This window comes from Idiotropiscis lumnitzeri, chromosome 15, assembly GCF_059441095.1.
Source record: "Idiotropiscis lumnitzeri isolate Australia: NSW breed Sydney's pygmy pipehorse chromosome 15, RoL_Ilum_1.0, whole genome shotgun sequence".
In the NCBI taxonomy this organism is placed as follows: Eukaryota; Metazoa; Chordata; class Actinopteri; order Syngnathiformes; family Syngnathidae; genus Idiotropiscis; species Idiotropiscis lumnitzeri.
In genome coordinates this window covers 2,886,731-2,903,098 of record NC_142405.1, presented here as the reverse complement: position 1 = coordinate 2,903,098, position 16,368 = coordinate 2,886,731, and the positions used below count along the sequence as shown (strand labels likewise).

The window sequence follows — 16,368 nt, the reverse complement described above, 5'->3', positions numbered from 1 at the left end:
ATAGCCTATGTAAAAAATATAGAATAACTCTGCAGTATAGGTGGAAAACACAAAAAGCGAAGACACAAAACATGACACAGGGATTATTGCTTTTGATCATTTATTAAATTTGAGCCCAACAGAATGTGAGAATTGAATACAATCATGTTGGCTTTGTTTTGATTTTGGCTGTTTATCTGTACTTGTCACTAATAGCGAGAGTCAGGGCGGCCAAGAACTTGTCCATGCTCACATGGACCTCCGGGGTGAAATCCTTCGGGAACATCATGGCCATCACCACAAGGATGCAGTGGGACAGAACCTGGGTGTAGAAAATACAAGAAATTCAATAGGTTCAACATATTGCTCCATTTGATTTAAAAATACATTAGTACGTGCATCACTATACAAAAATCATTGTTTGGTCAAATCCCCAAAAATTATTTCTAAAAAGTTTTCCGTTAAATGCAGCTTTTCACCGTAACACACAAGGAAATGTTTTTTCAGAACTATCAATGGGGAACATGGAGCCATTAAAGTTTGTAACGTCAAGTCTCGCTCAGTGATAACTAGTCAAACATGAACTAAAATGTAATGTACCGAAACAGAATACAAAATGGCTAAAGTGTGAATATATGTTGTGACTAAGCATAATCTCGATTTTTTTTTTAAAGCAAAACATGAGCATGAAGAGTGCATCCACCTTGAAGTTGGCGGGGTCGACTCTCAAGGTGAAGGCGTGCAGCTCGCTGAGGTTCAGCAGGCCGGCGGTCAGGTTATCGAGTTTGCTCACGGCATCGCCGACGCCGCCCATGATCACCCTGCCGTGCTTCTTGACCTGAGGGGAGCCGAGGGTCAAGTCCTTCCAGTGGGAGAAGTAGGTCTTGGTTTGGGGGTACACGAAGATCATCCTGTGAAGAAAAACAAAATACGACATCAAGGAAGTTGAATGTGATTTGCGTCGCGTCTTTACCGGGATTGTACTCACCTGGTCAGAGCATCGCTCCCGATCAGGTCAGCCTTTTTGGACGCCAGGGCCCAGAAGGCTTTGACTGTGTCTTTGTCTTTGGAGGTGAGACTCATCTTGTTGCTTTCGATGTAAGCGGAATGCCCCGATGAGGGCAAACTTGAGCCTTTATATAGGGTGTGGCAAGGTGCCACGGGCACACCCCAGATATGATGCGTGCGTGCCAGTTGGATGGCATCCAAGTGATCCACTGCAGAAGATACAGAACACTCCCATCACGACAGCTGAAAAAAAAAAAAAAGTCAATTTTACATGAAGGCGCTTGCATTTGCAAAAGTTTTGCTATCAAAGTTCACTTCTGAACAGCTTTTTAAGTCATTGTGAAAAAAAATGGATCTTTGACGTCTTTAGCCGTCAATGGCAGTAAATGAATTCATGTACTTTTTTTTTTTTTAATGAAAATGACTGAACTATTTAAATAGGCACTTTCTTAGCACCCGGCCCTCTTTGCCATGGAGCCACAATCGCCCGTTGGGCCTCATTTGGTGTATTCTTTTATGCTGCTGTTCACTGTTGGTTGGCCAATGCGAGTTACTCCTCTGCTAACCTGGTGCTCCTTCAAAAATGATTCTGCTACCAGATGCAAACCAATCCAGAGAATAAAAAGACCAGGATGCTGAAGGAAAAAACCCGAGAAACAAAAAGAACTGAAAATCATTTCCAATGTAAGTTTAGTGAAGTTGCGTGGCAGGCTTGGCGCACTTATTGCAAGTAAAGGTTATGCCACCAAATCATAAATTCACTCTATTTAAGGTGTGGGCAAACTGCGGCCTGCGGGCCACAAGCGGCCCGTTAAACGTTTTAATTCGGCCTGCCGAATTTGAAAAAAATTAAATGAATAAACCTTGATAATGTTTTCTTTTCTAAACACTGTGACATGTATTTGTTGTAATGCTTTTGTTCACTTTCATTTAAAATTAGATGTAATTTTTCTTCTCTGATGAGGTGAGGTGACCAAAACACTCCATCCATCCGCTCCTGGTCCGACCCCTCTGTTAAACTTTACAACCCATTGTGGCCCGCCAATCAAAACGTTTGCCCACCTCTGCTCTATTTGAACGATAATGAAACTAACTATTTTAAGATGAGAGAAATAAATATAATAAACATGAGCGTGACGAGCGCATCCACCTTGAAGTTGGCGGGGTCCACCCTCAGGGTGAAGGCGTGCAGCTCGCTGAGGTTCAGCAAACCGGCGGTCAGGTTGTCGATTTTGCTGACGGCGTCGCCCACGCCAGCCATGATCACCTTGCCGTGCTTCTTGACCGGAGCGGAGTTGAGGCTCAAGTCCTTCCAGTGGGCAAAGTAAGTCTTGGTTTGGGGGTACACGAAGAGCAACCTGCCAAGGTAAACCAAACCCGACATCAAAGAAACGTAGCGTGACGCGCATCTCGTCTTTGTCGCCGTCATACTCACCTGGACAGAGCTTCACTCCCGATCAAGTCTACTTTTCCGCCGGTCAGGGCCCAGAAGGCCTGGACTGTTTCTTTGTCCTTGGAGGTGAGACTCATCTTGGTGCTTTTGCAGAAAGTTTAACATCGCGATGAGGACCAAACGGAGGCTTTATATATAAATATTGCGTGGTGCGTGGGCACGGGCACACCCCAGATAGGATGTGCGCCTGCTGGATGGCATCCTTATGGTGCAGGCGATGGCGCACACATCCACCACAACGGCTAAAGACATAACGGGGAGGGGGGGTTTAATTTATTCACTTGAGGGATTCTTCGCAAAAATATTTATTTGCTGAATTTGTCGGCCAGCGTGGTGTGCTCGTGTTTAGCAAGCAGCTTGAATTTTTAGTCTGAGCGACTGAAGCGAAGCAAATATTTGGCAGACACACGCGGCACTCTTATCAGCTCTAATGCACTTGCACCTTTAAAAAAAAAAAAAAGAAATTAAAATGCAGAACTGATAAGCATATATTTCGCCCGCGCAGATGCAAACTCACTTTTTACTTTTTCATGCGCCAAACAAAACCAACAATGACTGATTCAAATACTTTTATTAAGTAAAAACTTGAACATTAATTCGTAGGATTAAATGTCAATTTGATTCGGCTTTTGATCAGCAACAGAAACGGTTGCAATATTTTCTCCCTTGTCAGTCCAGATAAGAAAAATATTCAGAACATCTCGAAAGGCAAAATTTTGGATTCTGTTCTTGTATGTGCTCACACAGTTGGATACTTGCAGAGTTTTTTTTTTTTTTACAAGGACTCATTAGTTCTTAATTCCACTTTAACACAAGCACCAACTGTAGCCCAAAATGCCATAAAAATGTCATCTTTAATTTAATTTTGAGTGGAAAAAAAACACATTTATTTTAGAGAAACTGTGGCCGGTTTAAGAAGCGCTTTATGATCATCCTGAACATCCAAAAAAAAAAAGTCATCTGTTGCTTGAAAAACATTTCAACTGCATGGCACGTAAAACCATCTGCCATCCATTTTCTGTCGCGCTTATCTTGAATAAGGACTCAGGGTGGCAAGGGCACGGGGGGGGGGTCCTCAGTTATTTCGGGCGAGGCTCGATACGCCCTTGACTCAATGAAAATGAAAAACTTGCCGATTAAAAAAAAAACGTTTGAGCTATGCTACCCTCTACTGGACATCATTGAAACTGTACATCAAAACAAAATATGAAAAACGAACGCTGCTAATGACAGAATGTCTCTACATGAAGTCTTGAATGAAGTCCATTTGGGGATTTGGATGGAAGAAAATAAAACAAAACATGCAAATCAAGTGTAGTGCAACTAAAATGTCTTGAACTGACTTAAGTGCGCTAGTGAGCGTGTTGGGCCTCAGTCTGCTCCTTCGTGATGGGGAATTCCAGGGAAGTCCTGAAGAGAGGGGCCGCCTCGTCTTTCTCCTCTGCGATTGGCTCTTTGCGCTCCTCTTCTGCGTTTGGCTTGTCGGGCTCCTCGCGCTCCTCCGAGGGCCCTTCCGTGATGGGCCGTCTCGCCACGGGGGCGTGGATCCGCAGCTGTCCGTCCTCCATGAGAGAGCAGGACAATCCGGTGAGGTCCAGGTGAGGCGAGAGGTGGATACTCTGCTTGAAGCCCACCCGCGAGGCCGCCGCCGAGGCGAAGGAGGCTCGGGAGGAGGGCGAGGAGCAGGAGTGAGCTTCCTGAGCGCCCGCCTGCTTGGCGGCCATCACCAGCAGGCTGCGTCCCTCCAGTTTGACGCTGATGTCGCCGGGGGCGTAGCCGCGGGCGTCCAGGGTCACCAGGAGGTCGTCTTGCGGCGAGGCCCGCTGGACCTGATCCTGACGGACTTGACGCTGCGGCTCCTCTTCTTCGGCTTCGTCTTGGTCACCCATTCTGAGCACATCGAAAAGACGACACTTCAGATTCAAACTCGTTTCGTTTTTGGACTCAATGTTGTCAAGACGGTTGTAATCTGCCTGGATACAGATGAGTGGAAATAAATTCTACTTATTTTAGCTACTTGTCTATTATCTGCTTTTTACTTGACTTTCTGCCCGTCCATCTCCAATCGTCCATCACGTACCTGAGCAAAGCGGAGGTCATGAGCGGTGAATCAAAGAGTCGAGATCCATCCTTGAAGAAAGTGTCGGCCAGCTCAGCTTTGCGGTTGAGGAGGTCCTGCCGCAGCGAGGAGAGGGGCCACAGGAGCCCTCCCTGGCTGAAGAAGGGGTCATCGCCGAAGAGGCTGCTCAGGGCTGCGTGTCGGGACATGAGCTTGACGTTCCGGAGCGGAGAGTAACTCAGGTGGACGTCTTCTTGAGCTTCTGACTCGGATGGGCTCTCCTCGGCTTAATATACCTCCACGATGAACGCCCCCTCCTCTTCCTTGGTGCTATTTCGAGAACATGAGCTCAGGGCTGCTCCCATGTAACACCGAGGGAAGGGATACCCTGGGAGTCGTCAGATGGCTCAGCAAGGCTCATGGCGACATCTTGTTTGTGTTTCGACTGAGTCACACAAGTGGCATCGCAATATTTCAAGTTGAAAAACTCCCGCTTGAGAATTTGTGGGACTAATGACGACAGACACTCTCGAATCATCTGGAGTTGCCAGGTTATTCTAACTTAATGAAAAAAAAAGATCCTATATTTGTTTCTTAACTTGTTAAATAATGGTTGCTAATTATTAATTGAAACAAATTAAAGATCTTTTAAAGAGCACAAATTTGTAAACGTATCTTTGAATATTGTTGAGTAAGGCTGAGGAAGTCCAAAGTTGTGGTGTACGTATCTCAGAAGTGGGCGTGTAGCTTTCGGACCAGCTTTGGGCTCACGTTTGGAGGCCCTCGTTGTTGAGGCAGAGATAAGCTCTGCGACAACCTGAGGAGATTTATTGTATTTCAGCCACGGAAGGCTTTATGTAGATATATATTTTCACGGCTCAAACATTTTATTTTATCTAAGCATAATAAAGATGCTAAAGAAGCATCCATTTTTCCAACTTGTTTGATTGACAGTTGACAGTTGAGCTGCGCCTAGTTTTGGCAAATTCTCCAAACTTCATTTTTTAACGATTTTGAAGCCTTGTTTTTATTGTTTTATACTTTTTTTTAATCATTCAAATTTATCAAGGTGGTTACACTTCTCTGTGGTGTGTCGAATTTAGAAGACATTTTATTTTCACTGTACATCAAAGGGGTATCGTTTGGATTGAGGTAGTCTGTGTAATGTCAATCTTTTGCATCTCTTCCAATAAATAGATATATTCCCCCCAAAAACAACAACAAATAAAGCCCCTTACCGCAGTCTCCTCACTCCTTTAAAGTCTGAAAAGTCATCTTAAACACATGCGAAGCGAGCAGCTGTCAAGAGTGACTAACAGCTGGCGGCCACTAAGCACAAATTTAGGCGAACAAATTTAGGTTACAAGGTCTCATCGGCGCCATCTTGAAGCATGAGCTCAGCACGTTGGCATGCGGCATGCTTACATTACAAGGAGCGAGTGTCATGAGTATTCACGGCTGTCAGGCCTTTTGGCTAGCACCAAAAGTAGCCTCTCGTGTGCTTCGTACGTAATACACTTTTTGGGGTCGTTGTTTTCGGGTAGAGCCCTTTGAGGAGGGCATAACGTGAAACCAGAGTCGGTCTGCCCTTCACTACTTGTGTCTTTATATTTATCTATCTATCTATTTACATATATCGATATAACATTAGGCAAGACAAAATAGCTTTTTTTTTTTAACAAAACAGCTTATTATGTAGCACATTTCATACGTAAGGCAACGCTATGTGCGTCATTACGTCATCACTGTTTTCATTCAAGGCTTTTTCAATTCCTGTAGTACCCACAAATCGCCACCAGATAGCAGCATTACCTTAGAAAGACCTTTGAATTTCCCAACGCAATTAATTTATTTCTACACTTTTATGAGTGTATAAAATTTAAATGTGGTCAAGTAAATGACGCTTAATAATGTACCTACCTCAAATTAGGCTTTTACGTTTGATAAAGATTTTATGAATGTAACAATTTAATTCACTTGCCAAATTATTTTTAGTTTTATATGAGCAGGGAGTGTTAAAATGTTACTTAAAACGTTCCCAGCAGTTTGGGAGGCTTTTATGGAGGTAGAAAAATTCTAACTCCAATTGAGAACATTTTTAGTTAGTAATTTTTTACAATAACGTTTTTAGTACCTGCGAGCGACATAATATGATAGGTACAAAAATAAATGCTCTTCCACTAGATGGTAAAAGGGCGAATAAATTTGCGCATTATCCACCTTTTGCCATCCATACAACGGAAGAATGATCAACTAAGTTTGTAAATTAAGCAATAAGTAAACCTGTAAATGCAAATTGAGATGAGATTATCCTTATTTCAGTCTAAATATTTTTTGTGTAGTTGATGATGTGCTGTGCGATTCTTTTAATGTTAAATTGGCGCGTTAGTCAAGAAAGGTTGGGAAACACCGTTGTCACAAATAATCTTTTCAGACATGAGTGATTGTGTACAAATGTTACATTTTTGCCACGCTGAAATTCTAATTTGAAAAGAACAGTCCAAAGATTTTTGTCTTTTTTTTTATTCTGCATTTATTGATGACAAGCACACAGTAAAGACATGCTGCTGCTGCTGCCTGTTTTCCCGGAGGCTGTTTTGCGCCCGTTTATCTGTATTTCTCGGCCAGGGACAGAGACACACCGGCCAGGAACTTGTCCATGGACACGTGCACCTCGGGGGTGAAGTCGATGGGGAACATGTTGGCCAAAACCACGAGAATGCAGTGGGTGAAAATCTGTGAAGAAGAGCATAGTTCCATGTATAACTTTGCCAACCTCACACGCTGCACACTCGTTTCATTGGCGGAATGCGAAAAACGAAGCATATTTATGAATACATATTGATTTTAGTTGTTGAATACATTTCATCATTTGCATTATTGTATTACATAAACCTAAATTTGTTCAGCTATCAATTGCTCTATTTTTGGGACGTTTTTTTAATAAGGAAAAAAATCACGACAATATTAACTTCAAAATACATACATACATAAAATGAAGTAGAATGTAGAGAACTAAACAGTGAAGTGAGTCATGATTACTTTGCGACTCAATTCGGTGTGCACAACTTGGCCACCGGGGGCACTGTTGCTCACACAAAGGAGACTTTCGTTATTACTGGGACTCATAACTGCAGTAACGTTTGTTGTTTTTCGCAGAGAATAAAGAAAATACACACTGCAATCCAATTTATTTTAAATTTAGATTGACAGTAAACGTCAATTTAGCGTTGCATTAGACAGCTCAAAGCCCCCCCCTTTTTTTTTTTAGTTAACTGTCACTTGTTGTGAGGTAAATGCAGTTGAGTTCACCGTACATGCAGCGTGGATGTGTTTTTTTTTTTTTTTTTACCTTGAAGTTGGCGGGGTCCACTCTCAGGGTGAAGGCGTGCAGCTCACTGAGGGGCATGAGACCTCCCTTCAGGTCGTCGAGCATGCCCACAGCGCTGCCCACGCCATTCATGATGGCCTTGCCGTGCTTCTTGACAGGCTCGGAGCCGGGGGACAAGTCCTTCCAGTGGGAAAAGTAGGTCTTGGTCTGGGGGTACACAACCAGCAGCCTGCGCAAGAAAAAGAAGAAGAAGCAGCTGGTGAGAAAGGACGCCGACGGAAGCGGGCAAAAATCCGAGTGTTGAGCTGAGGCCTACCTGGACAGAGCCTGCACGCCGATTTCCTCGACCTTTGGGGACACTTTGTCCCAGAAGGCCTTGACGGTTGCTTTGTCCCTCTTGGTGAGACTGGTCATCTTTGCAGTTGCTATGAGAGGTTGTGATGCCACTTAAGTGTGACACGGGGCTTTTTATAGGCAGAAAAGCACGGCCGCACCCAGGACCGCCTCCGATGAGATAGGCTGCCGCACGCCTAACGAGGAAGATAACGCAACATCTGCTCATTGTGCATCGCAGCGACACCCCTCAGCCTCCACGGAAACACTTTTCACCGAAAAGGAAATCTATCATGAGCAACTTTTAGCGAGCCGAAACTCATCTTTTGTATAGTTCGATAGCGCATGATTCGTTTTGACGTTTGTGGGACATTTTCAACATCATTTACACGTTTGAAATTTCAAACTTTCCAGAGCCAAGTTATCAGACTTCAGAAAATAAAAATGCAAATTCTAATCAGAGATGGCTTTATGGGATTCATTTTGATACATTTTCAAAAAATGTCTCCTAACAAATCAGGTTTTAGATTTTGACCAATAAAAACTTGCGCACTACATATTTTACCATTCCTTGACATGTATAGCTAGGATGTTTCGGAAAAAAAAAATCCACCTGTTTCTGAATTTAAGCCTTCATTTGTGAATTTTAATACATGTATTACTGTATTATTGTTTTATTGTGCAACCCTGACGTGCGAGAGAAAAATGAAGGCAGAAAAAACATTTCTTCCATAAAAATGTACTTGCATCGCGAATGAAAACATTTTGTAAAAATGAATTGAGCAGTTTCACTCTGCTTTGACGCCTCCGCAAGCGAGGTTCAGTATCTTACCCAAGGCCACTTTGACGTGGTCACAAAAAGTCGGGGATCGAACCCACAACCGCTCCCAGAAAGCAAATTTATGACACTAATTATGCAAATCATCTCGTGTTTCATTATTCTGAATATTCATGCCATTGTCAGCAATTTTATTTTCGGAGCAAATGGGATGAAAAAATATTTCAAGTTGGGATCTTTTTTTTTTTTTTATAAACAAATATTGCATGAAACATCCTCTACTGAGTAAGTTATTGTAGCGTATTTCAAAGATTGGACCAGATTTCAAATCTTGGCTCTTACGCATAATTTATTTTATTTTCAGATTGCAACTTGTATTTTTTTTGTTGTTGTCGCTTTCTTATCTGTGCTGCAGCTGCCAGGGGAGGAGTCGCTCAAATGACACTGCAAATAATTCCACGCTTTGAATGTAGTGGGCTTTAAAGACGACTTTAGAAGTGAGCAAATGGATGTTTTTTTTGTTGTTGTTGTTTTTTTGCTGCTTGACAAACACGCAATGTATGGAACTTACTGAAATAATAAACTAAAACATTTTGCATTTCATTTTTAAAATAGACAGTTGGTCCAGATCATTTGTAGATGGTTAAAAAAAGTCTTTATATGTAAAATGCAATCATAAAATAATCCTTGCTCAATTCAAAATTGAACTTCAAAGTAATTCGATTGTAAGCAATTGAACTACTTAAAACCAAAATTAATTTTACGGCTACTCTATTACATCATCTACAGTAACTTCATTAACACGTTATTTAATCAGATGAATGAACAAATAAACTGTAAATAAAACATTTTAGGGGAAAAAAAAACACCAAGCAGGTGCCATTTGAAATTTTCCAATTTCACTTGATTTATCCAAAACTTATTTATTCAATGATAAAAATATATTTGTTCATTTATCGACGCCGACAACGTATAGTGACAGCAAGAACAACAAAATGTTCTTCCCATCATGGCTCCTTGCTAGTATTCAGAAGTTCTAATTGTGTGCAAACTGAGACAAGATGATCATTATTTCGATATTCAAACTTTTTTTTGTGTTGTGAAATTTTTCGAAGAGAACGGTGCCAATACAGGTTGGGAAGCGGTGCATCGGAGCACGTTTGCTGACATGCTAAAGTGACTCATCTTACATTGGAGAGCGTTATCTCAAAGACAAGCCGATTCTTGCGAACACTCCTTTTGTGACGACTGCAACTAAAGGGCGTGGCGCCTCTGCAGACCTCCCAAAAAGAATCTGGTTGACATGCATCTGGTGTCATGCTGCCCACTGAAATATTTCCATCTGCGGATTGAACGTTCACATTTCACAAATTTCTGCTGCAAGGAGGTTAAGTTTGATAAATGTGCTCTCAATCTATTGTCATTATTTATATCACTTTGTCTGGACTTAACAGTACATGTTTTAATTTTCTATTAATAACCATTAAAACTTCCATCAGCTGCTACAGAAAAAAAAAGTTGTACGTCAGTGCCACCTTCTGGTCATTTCCGGAATTGAACAGCTTGAACGTGCACCGCTGGAAGTGTTTACTCGTTGACATGTCAAGCATGACTTGTAGACAGTATTTATTTGACTTCTGCTTTTTTTTTTATGTTTGAACCCATTTTTTTCCCATCCTGTAAAATGGGCTTACGCAGATAGATTTGGTGTGTAACTCGTTTCCATTCGGTTGCCAGTGTACCAAACAGAAAAGTTCCACTTAAACATTTTCGGCTGATGTGGAGAATATTATTTAATAAAACAGAAATGACAGGAGCATAAATAAAAATATAAATAAATAAATGCCAACAAAATATAATTATACAAAAAAAACAATATGCTTCGTATGTACAAATCAAATCAAAGGGGCAGAAAATTGTTCATTTCTTCCTGAGCCTCTTAACGAACGTCACCTCGTCTCTGTTCCTGATCCCGTAGCTGCGAAAAACCAACCAACAAAATGTCAACTATAAAAATCAAGTTAAATAGAAGATATCAATTAAGTTTTTAATTACTTACTCTTTCAGCCTCACACGGTCATCTTCCAGTTTTTCCCCTTGAAACATCAAATTGTAACTCCTCCAGATGTACTTCCTGGGAAGGCATTTTATATTTATTTTTTTATATTTATTCATATATTTGTGATATTTAAAAAATATTTACGAGTGGATTTGTTTGTTTCTTACCAGCTGATGTGCGTCACGCCGCCTTCACGCTGCTGCTTCAGCTCCACGAACCTGCGAATGGCTTTCTTCAGATCAAGCACACTGGCGTCTTGCACCACCACAATGGCTGAAACAAACATTTTAAAATATGACCACCAAATATTATATTGAATTCAAATGATCATTGTGGTAACGCAGTGCACTGTATTTAATTTATTTTTATGAAATAAGCATTTTTGGGGGGAAAACGTTTGAGATTTTAAGGAGTAAAATTTCCAGAAAACATTGCAATATTGCGACAGTATATATTATATATATTTCCAAAGCTGAGAAAATAATAATGATAAAGAAAAAAAAATGCCAAATGAAAACAATGCAATTAAACATAAGAGCAAAACGGCTATATGAGAAAAGTAAACTAATATATTTGCATCAGAAAATTGCAAATTTTAATCAACATTTTTAAAACCATAAGTGATGATGAAAATAATTTTGAATAACATACGCATTATTTCACCGTCAGCCTTTAAAACCTTTACAGTCATGGCCTGGCCGTACTCCAGTGCAATCTGAGAATTGATTTCCTCCAATGTCACCTGCAAAAAAAAGATAACCCACCCCACTCACAAAAAAATTCGGAAGTGGATGGAAACTACTACAGGACCTTTAAAATTGGGTTGCAAATGAGATGCATTTCCCCCGGTAAATCAAGATAAAGATATAAAGCTTATTATTATAAAGACACACATACACAAAAAAAATCACTGGTGAGCAATAAAATAAAGAGAACATTTTATCGTTTTAGAACCTAACTTTGAAATAAATTAACAACAAAATATTTATTTTAAATAATAAAAACAATGTCTATTATTTATAAAAGTGTTCGTCCATGAACGCACCACACGACTGGAAAGTTTCGCCATCATCTTCATCTCTTCAGCAAGCTGGACAGAAAACAAATTTACCTGAATGGGAAGATCGCAGAGTAATGGATCTTGAACGAGGCGAGCGAGTCCCTCCTCAAAAATATCTAAAACGTCAGCGTGAGTTAACGACTCCACATCGTCTTCATCTTCTTCAACAGTAGCAGCAGTCGCGTCTGACATATTTTGCGCTTTTTCTTCTTCTTCTTCCTTCACATTTTGTCGTCCGACTGCCTCCTCGCTCTGTTCTTCCATTACAAAGAAATGAATTATTTGTGTTTATCACGCAGGAATTGGAATAGTTAGCACGTTGCTAATAAAACACCGGAAAGAAACATTTGTTCGTCACTGAGGTTCCGCATGTCTTGATGGCGGACGAATAACTAATTTCCGTGTTATTTATTCATGTAAAAAGTTTCATGTTTTAAAAATAACTTAATTAGTTTGAATAATAATATTGTAAGGTAATATATGTATGTATAGTTTTGCTAGAGTCGCTGCTTCATAAAACTGGGCGCTGTCGATGAAAAAAAGTGTGCATTGAACAAAGACACCGGAATGAAACTGCTGTCGGGCAGAAAGTTCTGCAGGTGAGGCGTAGCTTGTACTTGTACTGTAATGGTTGATCTTAAATTATCTTCAGGAATCAAATAAATATTAAAAACACGAATAAAACAGCTTATGATACGCGTAATAAGAAGCACACTTGGTATAGTCAGGCTGGCGTATATTCATCTACTGAAAATATGCAATAATAATAATAATAAATTTAAATGTTGGTCAGTGGACAGTGATATATATATATATATATATATATATATATATATTTTTTTTTTTTTTTCTTTAATCTTGTGAATCAAGACTACAACAATAATAATTGCTGAAATGGGAGAAAACTTTATTCATCAGTTTTATGAGACGTTTAAGGACCCTTGGAAATCTGGTGGTCCCAGGCACAAATGCTCAGTCCGCCCCTGCTTGAAGCCCATCAAACAGGTGAGGGCGTGGCCTCCGAGGGGGGCCCCCACAGGCTGTGGGCTCTCCTGCCCATGGTGAGGATGCCGGCGGCGTTGTCCTGGGACCCGTGTAGGAGCTGCTGAAGGCGGCTGGTGAAGGTGCCCTGGTCTTCCATGCGCTTGCCCAAGGTCAGGATGCCGGCGGAGGCGTCGGCCAGCCCGTTGCTGACCCCGCCCGTGCGACACAGAAACGGGTGCAGGCGACATGCCCGTGACGGCTGCCTGCAGCACTCGCCTGCTACACTGTGAGGGTCGCTGCGGGGGTCGCTGCGGGCCGCGTGGGACAGCAGCACCAGCGCCAGGACCACAACCGAGACCTTCTGCGGAGAAACGCATATTAGTGGTGGAAACAGAACTAGAATACATTCAAACAATACATTGAACATACATTAGATACTCAATTCCAAATGACGGTCTGTATTTTAAAAAAATCATGCACAAATTATAATTTTTTTTAAATTTTACTTTGCATTTTTACATAAAAGACAAGTAGCAAATAATTAAAATTAAAACAATGCATAAAATGTATTACATAAAATAAATTGTAGAAAAAATAAATTTATTGAATATTAAGAAAAAACAGATATTAATAAATAAGACATTCAAATTAAAATAAATACATATTTAATGATTTTAATTAAAAATTACAACTGAAATGTAAAAGGTATGAAAATAGCTAAGAAATGTGTACAGTATAGACACTAATAAAAGTATAAATTCTAATATAACAATACAAATAATATTAGTAATAAAATAAATCTGGATTAAGTATTAAATATGCTGTAAAATTCAAACAAGATTTCAAAATATATTCTTAAAAAAAAAAAAAATCATGTGCTTACCTTGTTGGATGTGTTTGACTCAGGCATCATGTTCAGTTTGGGGTTGATCCACGTCATCTTCTGGCTGCTGTTCCGGCAAAGTCGTCTTCTCTCGCTTTTATCTGGCTTTGCGCCGAATGCGACACAAGAGCCTTCGGTGTTGCTCATCTCCCTGCCGCTAATTAAATCTCATCGAGTAGATCATCTCCAGGACTCTTGGCTCCGATGCAGGTATGTCTTTGTGATGGCGGGCCGCTGACTTATTAACGCATGCCATGATGGCGAGTTGTGAGGCAGTCGGGCTAATTAGCTGGACGCTGCTCTCCTATACAAATATCAAGTTGGCCTTTCTTCAATACGAAGAAGCTCATTCCCGAGGATGCCTCATTGGCTAATTCCTTGACAGCGAGCCATCATATATGAGCACACAGAGCTGGCTAATGTTTATTTTAGGCCCTGGAATAAAACGTCACGATGCAGAGTTATTTTTTTATGTGATCTGATTGACAAACAAATGATTACTGCATTTCATGTTTTAGGGAACTAAGATGTTTTATTTCATTTAGAATATTTTTGAGCATTTCCTTTCCCCAACGTTCACAATTAATAATCATTATTACTTATTTTTGTTCAACTATTTTTGACTGGAACCTGCTGAAAATGGACTTTTTAGAGAGAAAAATAAAGAAACGAGACATTTAAAACAATGACACCACTTTTAATGGGTCACTTCAAGGAGATTTTACAGAATCCACACTCACTTCGCAGTGATACACATGGATGATGATTTCTTTTTTCTCTTTTTCTCACATCTATTTTTCAGAATTTTTTTTTTCGACCCGCTAACCCGTAATTCCCTCACTGCAGTCCCTTTATGTGGCGACTGTCCAGACAATCACATAAAGTAGAATTAAAAGTGAAAAAAAAAACAATAGACCTTAGAACGTAGAACTAACAATAATTAGAACAGCCACCATTCGTGTCTACAGAAGTCCTCGTCACATCACTTCTTACATTTTAAATAGTTTACATCGAGAGTCACTATACTTTGTGTTGAGTCACATTTTCTGATCGTGGTCGTTGGGTGACGTTAAAACTAAAATCCAGAGGAATGATTCCGGAAGTGTCACTCACAGCAAAGAAATGAGCACAACCAATAGCAGAAGAGGAATAAAAAGCGTAAAGAAATAAAAGGAAAAAAAATGTTGAACCCAAAAGAAAGCGGTCGTGAGATGCAGCCTGTACCCACAGAGTAGATTAAGAATAGAAGGTGGAGGTGCGTGGAAAAAGAATGGCACTCCGAGAGAGAACTTTGGAGATAGCAGAAGAAGAAAACAAAATGGCGACTAATGCATTTTCATCATCAGAAACAATTTACGGAACTTTCATTCGTTTATTTTCTTGACTAAAAACACAGAGTAAAGATTTGGATCTGGTGCGCAATGTCGTTACGAAGAACTTTAAGTCTTTAAAAATAATGTAATTGCCTTTAGTTACTGTGGAAAATCGGTGTGCCACAGGGTTCCTGTTTAGAACCAATGTGTTTCGTCAAATTTGCATTATTTCCAAAAGGGGAAAAAAAAATCTATTCACCACACTAATTCTTGGATCGTATTATTTTCCAGCTGTTTGCTGTCTCTGCCAAACTAAAATATTGTTTTTTAGACGCGTGTCTGTGCAAAGATGGTCTAGAAGAGCCATTTAAAACGTGGACAATGGCAAGCACATTTACATCTTCTTCTTCTGCTCTCTCAAGTCTGACCTTCACACTTGTGTCTCGCTTCTAACGCGACCAGTCTTCCTGCTCCCCATCATCATCTGGTTGACGCTATCCGCCATCTCCCTTTCTTTGCCGCTCGCAACTTGCCGCATGGCTTCCTTAAATTTCCCTTGATGCTTTTCACTCTCTCTCGGGTGCTCGTCTCCACGGGCACAGGCTGCGGGTCAGCAGGGTCCCGCCGGATCGTCGCTGAATGTCTCCTTCTCCGTGATGGAGTCCAAGGGTCCCCGCTGCTGAAACTGGAAGTGTGGTGGCAAGGCTGGCGGGGGGGTGTAAGGGGGTGGTTTGGGGACAGTTTGAAGGAGTGGGAGCGGGGAATGAGGTCCAGTCCAGGGTTGAGTTTGCGAGGGGGACGGCAGCGGGGGCTGCGGCGAGGTCTTGGCCTGAGGCGGCGTCTGGTGTTGGTGGAGATAAGGCGGATGATGTTGCAGCTGAGGCGAGGACGCGCCGTTCTTGCTGAGGCCACAGGACTGAGCCGCACAGTGGATCTGACGGAGGGTGTCCAGTGCCTCACTCTTGGCATGCTTCAACAGGTCCGCCTGGCCCTGCCACCGCACACACGCACAAAAAAAAAAAAAAAAAAAAAAATACATTAAAATGATTTTTCACACAAGAATGCTTAAAATAGATTCACGTGTGGTACAGTGAAATGAAGGAAAAATATTTTGAACATTGCTACAAT

The 16,368-nt window shown here is 41.0% G+C and overlaps 7 protein-coding genes across 9 annotated transcripts in view; all 7 read right to left on the bottom strand.

Moving 5' to 3' along the window:
• Positions 1-83: 83 nt before the first annotated feature.
• LOC148322184 (hemoglobin subunit alpha-1-like) lies at positions 84-1,086 on the bottom strand. Its single transcript, XM_088316006.1, has 3 exons — positions 968-1,086; positions 683-890; positions 84-301 (listed from the first exon to the last, which is right to left on the bottom strand). Exons 1-3 carry the CDS (start codon positions 1,060-1,062, stop codon positions 173-175), a joined length of 432 nt encoding a protein of 143 aa, XP_088172132.1. The 5' UTR covers positions 1,063-1,086; the 3' UTR covers positions 84-172.
• Positions 1,058-3,765, bottom strand: LOC148322183 (hemoglobin subunit alpha-1-like). Of its 2 annotated transcripts, XM_088316009.1 has the most exons (3): positions 2,423-3,765; positions 2,138-2,345; positions 1,058-1,230 (listed from the first exon to the last, which is right to left on the bottom strand). In XM_088316009.1, exons 1-3 carry the CDS (start codon positions 2,515-2,517, stop codon positions 1,222-1,224), a joined length of 312 nt encoding a protein of 103 aa, XP_088172135.1. In that variant the 5' UTR covers positions 2,518-3,765; the 3' UTR covers positions 1,058-1,221. The 2 variants fall into 2 exon arrangements, with proteins under 2 accessions (XP_088172135.1, XP_088172134.1); XM_088316008.1 differs by having other exon boundaries at positions 1,058-2,345.
• Positions 3,766-3,773: 8 nt separating this feature from the next.
• hspb9 (heat shock protein, alpha-crystallin-related, 9) lies at positions 3,774-6,002 on the bottom strand. 2 transcript variants are annotated; one of them, XM_088316004.1, is made up of 3 exons: positions 5,738-6,002; positions 4,521-4,887; positions 3,774-4,330 (listed from the first exon to the last, which is right to left on the bottom strand). In XM_088316004.1, exons 2-3 carry the CDS (start codon positions 4,706-4,708, stop codon positions 3,793-3,795), a joined length of 726 nt encoding a protein of 241 aa, XP_088172130.1. In that variant the 5' UTR covers positions 4,709-4,887; positions 5,738-6,002; the 3' UTR covers positions 3,774-3,792. The 2 variants fall into 2 exon arrangements, with proteins under 2 accessions (XP_088172130.1, XP_088172131.1); XM_088316005.1 differs by having other exon boundaries at positions 4,521-4,829.
• A 1,004-nt stretch (positions 6,003-7,006) lies between these two features.
• Positions 7,007-8,314, bottom strand: LOC148322181 (hemoglobin subunit alpha-1-like). Its single transcript, XM_088316720.1, has 3 exons — positions 8,147-8,314; positions 7,852-8,059; positions 7,007-7,235 (listed from the first exon to the last, which is right to left on the bottom strand). The coding sequence occupies exons 1-3, from the start codon at positions 8,242-8,244 to the stop codon at positions 7,107-7,109; spliced, it is 435 nt and encodes a 144-aa protein (XP_088172846.1). The 5' UTR covers positions 8,245-8,314; the 3' UTR covers positions 7,007-7,106.
• Positions 8,315-10,716: 2,402 nt separating this feature from the next.
• Positions 10,717-12,557, bottom strand: snrnp25 (small nuclear ribonucleoprotein 25). The gene is made up of 5 exons (XM_088316919.1): positions 12,112-12,557; positions 11,652-11,742; positions 11,168-11,273; positions 11,001-11,075; positions 10,717-10,919 (listed from the first exon to the last, which is right to left on the bottom strand). The coding sequence occupies exons 1-5, from the start codon at positions 12,322-12,324 to the stop codon at positions 10,862-10,864; spliced, it is 543 nt and encodes a 180-aa protein (XP_088173045.1). The 5' UTR covers positions 12,325-12,557; the 3' UTR covers positions 10,717-10,861.
• Positions 12,558-13,057: 500 nt separating this feature from the next.
• On the bottom strand, positions 13,058-14,027 carry hcrt (hypocretin (orexin) neuropeptide precursor). The gene is made up of 2 exons (XM_088316918.1): positions 13,928-14,027; positions 13,058-13,405 (listed from the first exon to the last, which is right to left on the bottom strand). The coding sequence occupies exons 1-2, from the start codon at positions 13,982-13,984 to the stop codon at positions 13,058-13,060; spliced, it is 405 nt and encodes a 134-aa protein (XP_088173044.1). The 5' UTR covers positions 13,985-14,027.
• A 725-nt stretch (positions 14,028-14,752) lies between these two features.
• Positions 14,753-16,368, bottom strand: part of LOC148322177 (inactive phospholipase C-like protein 2) — a 44,031-nt gene continuing 42,415 nt past the window's right edge. The window contains exon 6 of the mRNA XM_088316224.1: positions 14,753-16,231. Within this exon, the coding sequence (XP_088172350.1) occupies positions 15,851-16,231 (381 nt within the window). The 3' untranslated portion in view covers positions 14,753-15,850. The remainder of the gene's footprint in view (positions 16,232-16,368) is intronic.